Consider the following 13,468-nt stretch of genomic DNA (forward strand, 5'->3'; position numbering starts at 1 on the left):
CGGGTATAAATAAAACATCAGCATATTCAACACGCATAGCTACTGGCATTCCACCACTGAAATTAAATATTGTATAATAGATTAATATTCTATTGTTAAAAATATTGAATTTCCAGTGAAACCTTGTGACTTTGGATATCTTTATCTCAGGTTATTCAACACACTGGTATATCTCCATAAATACAAGAATACTGTGTAGGCAAATATTTACCATGCACTGCGATTTAAAAGCAAGGTTTTCCAATACAATATTATATAAAGGTAGAGTTGTTAAAACTTTACCCGTATGTAATGGTTTCACTGTTACTTTTGTCCAGCTTTGCTGGTGTAATCCCTTTCCTCGGAACCAGTGGTGAACCAGCTAAGGAAAAAGTGGAGACTAACGATTCGGATTTTTCTACAAACTCCCGTGAGAACAACAGAATGGGATTTTTTAAATACACTGTTTTGGCCGCTAAGTGGCGCTGTGAGCGGAGAGCCTTCAGTGCTGCGGACTATTCACGTTTTGTTGGTCGTCGGAGTACTTCCTGTTCTGACGAAATTGCCCGGTAAGAGTGCCGCACGCATTTTCTGTGCCTTCTACAGCAAAACTGGATTTTTAAACAGGTCAAACTAAACACCGCGGAATAACTTTTACCAGGTCGTAGGTGAGTTTAATTCAATAAGAGTGTGTCACTAAGTGTTTGACTTTTTTGTATTTTCGTTTATTTGGCGTGAAAGCATTCTGGGCAAGGCGTGTAAGCCCAACTGCAACTTGGTTTTCATTTCTTTTGTCGACTGTAATCCAGTCTGTTTGCTAGCATTAGGCTAATATTCTGCGATATAGACGCATTTATGTGTCAGCACTAAGGCCGGTCGACGTTTTTCTGGAAAATAATTAAAACATTGAAGTTTAAAAACTGCTTATATTTAAACTGCTATAAATAACTTGTTGGTCTATAATATGTGAAACATATATCAAATGTATCACTCATGAATGATATCAAGACATCTTGAGCAGCAAACAACATTCCTCTAACAAGGTAGAAATCGCAATCAGTTTTTGGCAGTGACTTTTATATATCCTTTATTTTCGCAGTTAAAAAAATTTCTTGTTGACTTTAAAAATGCCTCCTTTAAGAGTAATCTGGCCAAGAGGACAGCTGAAATGGCAACAAATACAACAATAGTTCTGTAAACATATTTTAAGTGGACAAAAGGGACCTGATTCATTATAATGTAAGTACAATAACACAGTTATAATAATACTTGAGAAACAGGTATTTTTTAAATTTTATATATAACTCCTTTGTAATACCTGTTCACCAAAGTCTTTTTTAGCAACATACCTAACAATATTACACATAAAAAATACACGGAAACATTGGAAATCACTTTTTGGCAGGCAATCACTTTTTGGCACAACACCGGTGTTTCAAATTGACTGGTGATGGTCAAACAGATGTGTGGCAAACTTGCTTTTCAGGAGCCGCTACCGATAAACCAGCAAAAGCATCAAACTCTGGGAATGGGACATTTAATGTCGTGCAAACTGCTGATCTGAGCGTGCCTAATGATTTAAATACTACTGCTTCAGTTTCCTACTCTCAGAATAAGACACCTGATCTTCCTCCATTTAATGTAAGCTGCACCAAAGATGGGACAGGAACTTCAGGTCAGGCAGGTTTTGGCACCACTGAAACATCCCACATCAAAATTGCTCATCTGTAAATCAATGTGCTCCGTTTGCTGTGCAGAACACCACATTTGAAAAGCATCCTCTGCATAAAAGCAGTGGCAGCACAATATTAGGGGAAGACCTCAAGAACAACACCTTTGATTCTCAACCACCTTCCAAGAAGAGCGACACAGTAACTTTGTTGGAAACGGTCCAGAGTAAAAGTAGCCAAATTGCTTCAAAGCCTAATAGCACAATAACTCTGACAGAAATGAGCTCATGTGACGGTCACCAAAGTGCTTCCAAGCCAAATGGAACAATAACTTTATCAGAGGTGAACCCGAGTGACGATCACCACAATACCTCCAGGCCCAATGGCACCATAACTTTGTCAGAAACAAGCTCATGCAACATCCGCCCGAGGTCTTCAGACAAGCCCCCCACACCCGAAGTCAGTAATCTAACCACCAGCCCAAAAGACAACAATTCTGAAGTCGTCCCCGATCTATCAAAGCATAATGTGACACAGATGCTAAGGATCATAGTGCCAAGGAGGTTGAAACCCATGATGATGCTTCTGGCAGTGGTAGCTGAGGACTAAAGATCTTTCAGGTCTGCCTGTGGTAGGCGGGCTCTCCGATTCTTTAAACCGTCAAAGCTTTGGTACAGTGAACCTCAAAGCCAAGTCTTTCAATTTGGATGACACCCTGGATTTAAAGGCAGACTGCTTGATTACTTCAACACCAATAACTAAATGTACAATGTTCAACTTGAACACTAAGAAAGTTGAGGGCTTACACATAGGAGCACAGAAAAAGCTGAGGATGCAGAACACATTGAGCAATCCACAGCCAAGGAAAAGCCTTATCTGCAGTAACTTCATTCAGCAACCTGACTTTAGATAAATTACTCTGACAACATAGTTTTTCTTTCAGATTGAATGCACCTGCTGTGGAGAGTGGTACCGCACAGTGTGTGTTGACTTTCCTTGTGCAGAGAGCGATTACAGATGTAATCTGGTTGTAGGCTATGGCAGTTGGCCACAGGTGGCAGCAGTGAGCTGTTCTCCATTTGAGACCGCTCCAGCTACTATGTGATACGTCAGTGGATCCAGCTACAGAATAGAGGTCATATGCAATTTGGGGAAATTAAATTATGAATATTCTTAACTTAGAAAGTTGATGTTTTAAAACAAACTCACCTAAAAACTCCAAAACACATGACACACCAACTGGCACACAAGAGTAACTCACTTTCACAAGGTCTACTTAATCACACTGACTCTATTGCTTACTAATTATTGTCTAACTGCTGTACATTTACTGTAAGTCCTATCTCCTCACAAATGTTTGTTAAATTAACCAAACAGTTCTGGCTAGCTGTGCTAATCAGTTATCCCATCATTTCAAACGTTTTTCAGAGAAAACACTATGAGACTATGATAACAGGATGTGATGTTGCAACACTAGTCAAGGATTAATGTGTAATGTTTGCTGGAGACATATTTCTTTGTTATGGAAAAAAATATTAAAATCATTATGAACAATAGGAGTGGTAATTTAATTTTGGCACCATTTTATTTAGTTTAAAGGTTTATTTGCAAGACCCACAAGAACAAAAAAACAGTGAAATTTACAATTATATTGTGCATAAAACTATAATTCAAACATGGTAATAGAGGCAGGTGCAGATGTGTCAGAAGTTGATCTGACTGTAGGCTATGGCATTTGGCCACAAGTGATGCTAGTTGGCTCGACTCCATTTGAGTGCACACAAAGCAAACTTCATGCTTTATTTATGGTGCGAAAATGCTGAAATCGGAATAATTAAATGTACAAGGGGAACAACAACAAAGACAAGATTCCCCAGATCATTGATTCTTGTCCTGTAAACAGCATCTGCGTGGTGACGTTTATTTGTTTGCCGTTTTCGCAGTCGCCTCGTGAGAATATCACCAGGTAAACTCAAGACAGTTAATGTTTTATTGTTGAAGAGCAAGAAGACTTTGTGTTTAAGGTAACCTCACAAATGTCAAGGACGAAATATTCAGTGTGTATTTGCTGGTTTGTTGGTAGCGGCTCCTGAAAAACAAGTTTGGCACACATCTGTTTGACAGTGATTATCTTTGTCAGCCGAATGTGTGCTGATATACCACACGTAGAATCTGGAGCTGCATCTCTGTAATACCACTCATTACTTTGTATTTCTCTACAGATTGGCAGCATCCTTCAGCAATGTCTCGATTCTTTGCCAGGTCTGACAGTGAGTCAGAGGAGTCCTCATCTGACGATGAGATCACTGATAAAGCACCCGGAGCCACTTTCAAGCAGTAAGTGAAACTTGGAATAAATCTCATCACAAGCTCATCACACACATTGTTCTTCTTGTAAAGATCTGACTTGTGCACTTGGTTTTCACAGGTCGCTGCTTCTTAGCGACGATGAGGAGGACACAAAAAGAGTGGTGCGCAGCGCCAAAGATAAAAGGTTGGTGTGGTATTTTTAAAAGGTCACAACTTTAAAGTCTGTACAAAATTTTGCCTATTTTTTTTCTTTCTTTTGACTGAATTTATTCTTGAATCTTAGGTTTGAAGAGTTGACGAACCTCATAAAGACTATCCGCAACGCTATGAAGATTCGAGACATGTCCAAATGTCTGGAGGAGTTTGAGCAGCTTTGTCGAGCCTTCCTTAAAAGCAAGAATATAGTGGATAAAGAGGGTATTCCTCCCTTCTATATCCGCCTTCTGGCTGACTTGGAGGACTATTTGAACCAGGTTAGTAGCTTAGACAAAAAATTAAACTGCAATTTAATGATTTAATTGTTTTTGTCCTAATCAAATACTTAACATTATTTTTACAGCTTTGGGAGGATAAAGAGGGGAAGAAGAAGATGAACAAAAACAATGCAAAAGCTCTCAGCACCCTGCGTCAGAAGATCCGCAAGTACAACAGAGACTTTGAGTCAGAAATAGCAGCATACAAGGAGGTAAAGTCAAAGACTAAATCTTCATGTTTATTTTCTATGAATTGTATGAATCTCTGGGGGGGTGTAAACTTAGGTCTCATCAGATCTGTTCTGTGGTCAAAAGACTGTGAATGTGCTGAGCAGCTTCCTTCTGGTGTTATTTAATCTGGTGTATTAGAATTTATACGAATTTCAGCCTTAAAAAAAGCAGTTATCAGAATGTCTTGTCTCTCTCTCCCTGCTAGAATCCACAGGAGTCTGCAGATGAGGAGGAGGAGGAGAAGGAGCCAGAGGACTCTGGTGAGCTGGTTGTTTATACAGGTTATGTGTAAAGGATTCAAACCAGAAAACATAGGATTTAATAGGGGCATAGGTGAAATGTGTCTATGTGTAGTGCACGTGTCAAGTCTCATCATGAGTGATCAACCATTCTTGTACATCAACCTGTAGGCTGCCAGTGAAAATGGGCTTATTAAAAAGGACTGTTGAAGGTCCAGCTCCATTATATATTATACATATATTACACATATATTACACAGAATCTGAAGTTTAACTGCAAAAAATAAACAGATTTTAAAAGTTTGTTCGGTTGAAACATTTGACTGTTTTTAATCTACTCAGAAGAAACTCTAGCAGCAGATTAATCAGCTATAACTGGTGAAGTTGAGAACTTTTTGCATTTTATTACTTAAAAACTCAATTTGAGTTTTTTTGCCCCCTTTCATTACTTCATTCTGTGTTTCAGTCAATCACATTTTCATGTGCTGTACAAAGATTAGCTGCAAATGATGAGATGATCAATGTGTGTTGGTGCTGAAGGGAAAGGAGCCAGCATCGTCTGATATTTGTCTTTTTGTTCCACAAGGCTCGTCCTCTGACAGTGAAGGAGAGGTGTCATCCAAGTCCTTCTTGAAGAAGAAGCCTGAGGCGCCTTCAGAAGCCACCGACCGTTCTCAGACTGCCAAGGAATCTGAGGTAAGAGGTCATTTAACTAAACTACAGCAAGAGATCTGGTAGGGAAGACAAAATACTTGCACAGTTTATTTGAGAGGATGCCTGAGCTAAGATTTTGAATTTTTCCCTTCTCACAAAAGGATAAGTCCTCTTCTTCTGATGAAGATGATGATGATGATGATGGAGACTGGAGCCCAAGCGACTCAGACAGCAGGAGTGAAACCTCTGATAAGGAAGAAGAAAATGCCTTAAAGAGGAAGCGTCTTGTGACCTTCCTCAAAGTTAAAAGGTCTAAATACTTTGAATATCTGTTCAGACACTTTTTTAGATTTTAATTCAAATTTTACCGCAGAGAGAGTCATGTAGAGTGAATGTGTTGTTACCAAACACTGCGTCTGTCCTCAGAGCCCAGGACACTGAAAAGCCCGGTGTCAGGAAGGAGGAGAGGAAGAAGAAGCCCAAACCGAAAGAACAAATTGAGGAAGAGGCTGAGGAGGAAGGAGGTTGGGAGAAGGTTAACAGAGGAGTACCTCTGGTTAAGGTAAAGAACAGATGGTAATATAAAACTGTTTCGACTTGATGCCGGCCGGACAGAACAATAGATGCACTGGTGCTGCTTCTTATTTTAGTTTAGCTTTTTTGTGTTTCAGTGCCGACGACAGTAACAATAGTAACATATGACAGTAGTAACGACAGTGATAAAATCATCATGCAATTGTCTGGCTAATTTAACAAAATCAATGACTGTAAAAAGAAAAACTTGCCTCTAAGAGTTTATTCAACAAATAAGTTGTATTTTTTGTTTGTTTTTTTCCCCATTGCGACCATTCAGGAGAAACCCAAAATGTTTGCTAAAGGCACCGAGATCAACACAGCGGTGGTGGTGAAGAAGCTGAATGAGATCCTGCAAGCAAGAGGCAAAAAAGGAACAGACAGGTACGACTGCATTTGTCACTAAAGCTTAAAAATAGATATTTTTAAAAAGTTACATATTCACACGACTGTTGATATCCAGTCAATGTAAAACCAGGCGTGTCATGTGGAAGTATGTCCAGTATATGAATTTCAGAGAAATTCTTCTCCTGAACAAATCCTGACTCCTTTTTTTTTTCTTCTTTTTTCTCCTCCCTCACTGACAGGGCGGCTCAAATTGAGCTATTTCATGCTCTGGCAGCCATCGCTGCAGAGAATAACTTGGGCCAAGGTATCCTGGTCAAGATCAAGTTCAACATTATTGCCTCCTTGTACGACTACAACCCCAACCTGGCAGCCTTCATGAAAGTGAGTGACACTGCTTTTAATTCTTACAGTATCAACAAAACCAAAAGGGTTCCTGTGATTTACTGTAGTGTTTCATGTTACATGAAATATCTTAAAATTGCAAGTCATCACAAAAATGATTTGTGCTGTTTAACATTTTGGATTGAAAAGAATGAGTTCCTGAGTCATGGTTCTTCTGGCATGTCTCCTTTTTTAGCCTGACATGTGGAAGAAGTGTCTGGATTGTATAGATGAGCTGCTGGACATTCTCTTTGAGTACAACAACATCTTCATCGGAGAGAACATCGCAGAGGACAGCGAGAATCTGGCCGTCTCCGATCAGGTGATCCCGCTCATCCACCCCAAGCAATCTGTAGACTTAAAGAAAGAGAGCAGTTTAGACTAATGAAACACTCACATAGCTGTTGAACTGTCTGCATTTGTATCAACTGTCTTGTGAACTATGGGCTGTTATTAATTTCTTTGTGTGTATTTGTTAGCCTTTCAGGGTGCGCGGATGCATCTTAACCCTGGTAGAAAGGATGGATGAAGAATTTACAAAGATCATGCAGAACACTGATCCCCACTCTCAGGGTGAGTGGTGCCAAAACCTGACTGACGGTTATTAACTGCTGTGAGGGTGAATGTCTTAGGACTGTAAATGTGGATTAACCGGTTTGCAATATAAAATGTGGGATTTACATCACCCTTGAAATTTGTATTGCTGTATTTGCTGCTCATATGGATGTATTTTGCTTATTCTTTCCTCTTTTTTTTTTTAAATTTCCTTCAGAATACGTTGACAATCTCAAAGACGAGGGCAGGGTTTGTGGCATCGTTGACCGGCTGCTCACCTACTTGGAGAACAAAGGCTCCACAGAAGAAATTTGCCGTGTCTACCTGCGCAGAATCATGCACACCTACTACAAGTTTGACTACAAAGCTCACAGACGCAGCCTGGGCCTGCAGGGAGAGACCAAGGTGAGAGACGGCACTGTGCAGAATCAGAACTTTCTTCTCTTGACAAACATCTGCATCATGATGCTATTTTTATGATGTTTCATAAAATGTTATGCATAAGGTGTAAAATGGTGTGCTGAAGTGTTTTTCTGTTGTGTAGTCCGAGCAGGACCAGGAGGAGAGCAAGGAGGAGAGCAAGGAGGAGAGCAAGGAGGAGAGCAAGGAGGAGAGCGAGGGGGAAGACAGCGCTGTGATCATGGACCGCCTCTGCAAGTTCATCTACGCCAAGGATCGCACCGACCGTATCCGTACCTGTGCTATCCTCTGCCACATATATCACCATGCTCTGCACTCACGCTGGTACCAGGCACGTGACCTGATGCTGATGAGTCACCTGCAGGACAACATCCAACACGCTGACCCACCTGTACAGGTAGGCACTTGCAGCCATTATTTCTTCATATCATCGTCATCATCATAGTTTATTTATATAGCACTTTAAAAACACACAAGGCTGACCAAAGTGCTGAACAATAGAAATATAAGAGATACAATAAGAATAAATACGATAAAATAATAAACATAGCTATATATAAGTAAATACAAGTCAGTTAACCACTGAGTCAAAAGCCAGCGAATATGTCGATTATTAATATAATAATAATAATAATATAATATAATAATAATCTTCGAGGAAGATTATTCCAACACTTTGGAGCCACGATAGAGACGCTCGGTCTCCTCTCAGTTTCAGCTGTGATTTGGGGACTGAGAGCAACGGCTGCTCAGCTGACCGGAGCAAACGAGTGGGGACATAGGGCTTCAGCAAATCAGACAAATGCAGGTGCCAGACCATTTAAGAATTTAAAAACCAATAAAAGACATTTAAAATGAATCCTAAATTCAATTGGAAGCCAGTGCAGGGAAGCCCGAACCGGAGTAATGTGCTCAAATTTCCTTCTACCAGATAAAACCATGCCGCAGCACTCTGTACTAGTTGCAGGCGTGTCAGAGTACCCAGTCCAACCCCTATTATTAGGTTATAAAAGCATGGATAACAGTCTCCAAATCACGCCTTGAAAGAAAAGGTTTAACCTTCGACAGACGCCTGAGTTGATAGAATGATGATTTCACCACCCCATTCACGTGGCAATCAAAAGTAAGTGCAGAGTCGATTTTTAACCCAAGATTGGTAATCGAGCTCTTCAGGTGAGGGGTCAGAGCAGCAAGGTCAACATCAGGGATATCAAAGGAACGATTCGGGCCAAACAGAATCGCTTCCGTTTTACATTCATTAAAATTTTAAAAGTTTAGAGCCATCCATGAGTTAACATCGCTAAGGCAATCAAGCAGGAGTCTAATTGGGGAGCTATCAGAATGCATGAAAGGAAAATAAAGCTGGCAATCATCAGCATATAGATGAAATGAGACTTTGTGTTTACGAAAGATTGCAGCCAGTGGCAGGAGATACAACGAAAACAGTAATGGCCCAAGAATAGATCCCTGTGGTACACCCCATGGCAGAGGGGACACAAAGGACGATGACGAACCCAACTTAACACAGAAGCTCCTGTTTGAGCGATATGATTTTATCCACAGGAGTGCCAAGCCAGAAATGCCCACACAATGCTGTAATCGAGAGATCAGCAGGTCGTGATCCACTGTGTCAAATGCAGCAGTCATATCTAGAAGTATAAGCACTACGTGTTTACCACAGTCCGTCGCTTCCAGAATATCGTTCATAACCTTTATGAGAGCTGTCTCTGTGTTATGAAACGGCTTAAAGCCGGACTGAAAAACTTCAAACATTTGAGAGTTATTTAGATAATATGAACGTGTTCTAACTGAAACTATTAGTTGTACATACAGATCATCTGTTTTTACCGTTTCCCCCTCCTACCAGATCCTGTACAACAGAACAATGGTCCAACTTGGCATTTGTGCATTTAGGCAGGGCATGATTAAAGATGCCCACAATGCACTGCTGGACATTCAGTCCTCTGGCCGTGCCAAGGAGCTGCTGGGTCAAGGTTTGCTCATGAGGAACATGCAGGAGAGGAATGCAGAGCAGGAGAAGATTGAAAAGCGAAGACAAGTAAGTGCTGTCTGACCAGAGCAGTTAACTCTAACTAACATGTTGGTTTCCTGGTTACCTGGATTTACTCCGTGAGTGAATTTTTAGGCCTCTCTCTCACTCAGTCCACACTAAAGTTTGTCCACAGCTGCAGGACAGATTTCCAGAAGATTTCATACAGTTGTTCATGTGCTCATGACGACAGTTCTAGTTACTTTTGTGTTTTCCCTAAATGGGCCTTGACCTCACATTAATGTACCAACTATTCCATGGTGTCTCCAGCTGCCTGTGTCCACAATAGTGTGATACACACATGCATCGTGACGTTTATCCTCCCTAATAGGTGCCGTTCCACATGCACATCAACCTGGAGCTGCTGGAGTGTGTGTACCTGGTGTCAGCTATGCTGCTGGAAATACCCTACATGGCCGCCCATGAGTTTGATGCCCGCCGCCGGATGATCAGCAAGCAGTTCCACCACCAGCTCAGGGTCGGGGAGAGACAGCCCCTGCTAGGTACGAAACGCATCACGAGAGCTCTTTGTAGCAGGATGTTTCATCCACAGAGAGGATAACCACATCTTTATTTGTCCTCCAGGACCCCCAGAGAGCATGAGGGAGCACGTGGTGGCAGCCAGCAAAGCCATGAAGATGGGAGACTGGCGTACCTGCCACTCTTTCATCATCAATGAGAAGATGAACAGTAAGGTTTGGGACCTGTTCCCTGAGATCCAGAAAGTACGCGAGATGCTCGTCAGGTTAGCATACACTGCCCCTGTTCATCACTTGGTTCATTCACCAGTGTAATAATCCCACTTAGACGTCCTTATGTTTTGTTTTTTGTTTTTTTTAATAGGAAAATCCAAGAAGAGTCACTGAGGACCTATCTGTTCACCTACAGCAGTGTATACGACTCCATCAGGTGAGCACAGATGTAATAGTTTCATCAGTCTTTACTAAACCACAGATTTCTGTAGACCAGTGTCTCTGCAGCTTCCCTACAGAGATTGTAGACATTGTTCTGCCAAACCTTAATTTTACTACGCTTGTCTGTCCTTCAGCATGGCAACGCTGTCTGAGATGTTTGAATTGGAGATGCCCACAGTCCACAGCATAATCAGCAAGATGATCATCAACGAGGAGCTGATGGTAGGACTCGACGTTTCTGTTCTGTAGACTGAAAATATAGACACAGCAGTTTCATCGGGGGCTTTTATATTTGAGAGTGTTTATATTTGTGGTTACTTTTTATATGCCTTTAATTTGGATACGCCCATTTTTCTCTTCCCAACAGGCGTCACTCGACCAGCCCACACAGACGGTGATGATGCACCGCACTGAGCCAACGTCTCTGCAGAACATGGCTCTGAAGCTGGCAGAGAAACTGGGCAACTTGGTGGAGAACAACGAGCGTGTATCTGACCTGAAACAGGGCATCTATGGCGGTTATTTCAACAGAGGTAAATTCATCTTGTTCTCACAGTACTTTGGGAACTTATTTCTAACCTTTCTGAACTATTTATTTTCCGACTTTTGCTATTCACAGGCAAATCTTGCTATTAGATGATAATTAGCTTTCATTTGTATTACAGATCAGAAAGGTGGCTACCAACAGAAGCAATCCTATCAGAGAGGTATGTTAAATTTCACTGAGGTCATTTCCTGTTTTATGTCAATGAGGTAGATGTGGGTTGGGTTCTGTTTTCAGGAGTAGATGCTATTTTAAATTCATCCATCAGTATTACACCTTTGTGTTTTGATTTGTTTTCAGGTTTGTTTTTTTCTTCTTTTCTTGTAATTTAATGAATTTGTGTGAACACTAATGAGATGATTGTTGTCTTTGTACAACCGCAGATCAGAAATCTTACCAGCAGAAGCAGTCGGGTTACCAGAGAGGCGGTTACAGGAATCAAAATCAAGGAAATTACTGAGCTTGAAGTTTGTGGATTTCAGTTTTTCCAGTAGAGCTGTTCTTCATTCCAAAACAACATCAGTACCTCATTTTGTGAGCTTGGCTCTTGGTCATGCTCCCTCAATGAAACTGTTTTGCTCTCTGCTTCTATGTCAGTTAGCATTGCTTTGTGTCAGCAATGGCAGATGTGATATTCCACTTCTGTCAGTTGCTTGGAATAAATCTGGAGTTTTATTATTTTTAACAGAATATTAATAAATAAATATTAAACAGTGTTGTGTTTTGTTTGGGGTTTTTTTGCAGTGATAATATAAATTCAGTACATGTATGGAAAACTAAAAGCATATCATTAAAATCAGTCTCAGTCCACCTGCTTTAAGATGCTTATCAGTGGGTTGAGGGTGAATTAAAAAGTGGTACATCTTTTGTTGCCTACATACAAGTCATTGCATTTTGTACAATGCTTTGATTCATAAGAAAAGACATGCAGTCTGTCTGCTAAGTAAAGCTACAGAGGCTCTATAAAGAGGACGGTGTGTGTGTGTGAAATTATATTATATTATATAAAAACAGGAAAAAAGCATTTCGATTATGCTTTAAAAAAAAAAATCTTGCAAAAGCAGCTTAGTCTGTAGAGAAGTTTGGATCTGTTGCTTAAGTCTAGTTTTATAAATCCTCACCTGTAGGTTACAGAAAATTCTGAGCATCATGTTTTCGTTTTTTGTGAAATTTGATAAGCATTTCATACATTAAAGTACATGAAAGCAATCTTTTGATTTTCTGTACATCAAATACCACCTCGATTACGTTGCTGTCTCAGCGTGTCACAGCTCGTCTCACTGACTGCTCGTGAGTGGCCACTATGATCCTGTACCACTCAGGTTCCTGCGACATGACATCCAGCATCACATCAAGGAATCCGTTATAACTGTTCAAGCAGATGTGAAATCTATCAAGAGTCGAATAAAGATAAAAAATGATTGGTGATTGTTATACTCGGGAGGTTTTCCTTCTGTCTAACCAACCTGTCATCGGTGTCCTCCCAGCTCTGATGGATGGGGTCCTGATGACCCTCTTTCCTCGCTAGTTTTCTCTCTTTGTCCATGTAGGCTCCTCTCACCAGCTTGACACCCAAACAGAAACCCTCATTCTTGGATAGAGACAGCGTGTCTAAGAGGAGAGACCTGGAGTCCTGATAACCACAGAATTTAACCACAGACACGAAGAGAATTATAATTAAAGCCATTAACTGCCAGTGAAAGTAACGTAAAGTGTCTGATATTTGATGATAAAATGAGAAGAGAAATAGAGATAGTTGCCTTCAGGTAACATTGATATATGTTCCAGATCCAGAGACCATCTTTGTTAAAAAGAATCACTTTTTATTTAAAAAAAAAAAAAAAAAAATTGCATCTACACTCATTAAATTTGCTTCATGTAGTCAAGGTTGTGCTTCTCTCAGTTTTCTCCATAAATATTCAATTACAGTTGTGCCTGTTTTTAAAATAATGTAATCCCTAACTATGTTTTTCTATACAAACTGACATCACTTTGGTATGTTCTCCCTTTTATAATCACCTCAGGCACAATCAGAGCTACAGTTTTGACCCTGACTGAGGAGTTGGAGTTTACAAGCGCCAAAAAAGAAATCTTTTTTTTTGCTGTATAAAAATAATTGTTTTTCTT

General features: G+C 40.4%; 1 protein-coding gene across 1 annotated transcript; it reads left to right on the top strand.

Annotated features, from left to right (window-relative positions):
* Nucleotides 1-516: 516 nt before the first annotated feature.
* Nucleotides 517-12,056, top strand: LOC102789259 (eukaryotic translation initiation factor 3 subunit C-like). The gene is made up of 23 exons (XM_087845463.1): nt 517-647; nt 3,872-3,986; nt 4,078-4,143; nt 4,243-4,432; nt 4,519-4,644; nt 4,869-4,923; nt 5,489-5,598; nt 5,718-5,866; nt 5,983-6,118; nt 6,410-6,513; nt 6,717-6,858; nt 7,055-7,180; nt 7,338-7,431; nt 7,631-7,818; nt 7,958-8,230; nt 9,701-9,892; nt 10,215-10,386; nt 10,469-10,628; nt 10,727-10,792; nt 10,932-11,019; nt 11,165-11,330; nt 11,463-11,504; nt 11,725-12,056. Exons 2-23 carry the CDS (start codon nt 3,892-3,894, stop codon nt 11,799-11,801), a joined length of 2,817 nt encoding a protein of 938 aa, XP_087701589.1. The 5' UTR covers nt 517-647; nt 3,872-3,891; the 3' UTR covers nt 11,802-12,056.
* The last annotated feature ends 1,412 nt before the right edge of the window (nt 12,057-13,468 follow it).

The sequence above is a fragment of the Neolamprologus brichardi genome, chromosome 8 (assembly GCF_056152115.1).
Source record: "Neolamprologus brichardi isolate AB-2024 chromosome 8, ASM5615211v1, whole genome shotgun sequence".
NCBI classification, from domain to species: domain Eukaryota; kingdom Metazoa; phylum Chordata; class Actinopteri; order Cichliformes; family Cichlidae; genus Neolamprologus; species Neolamprologus brichardi.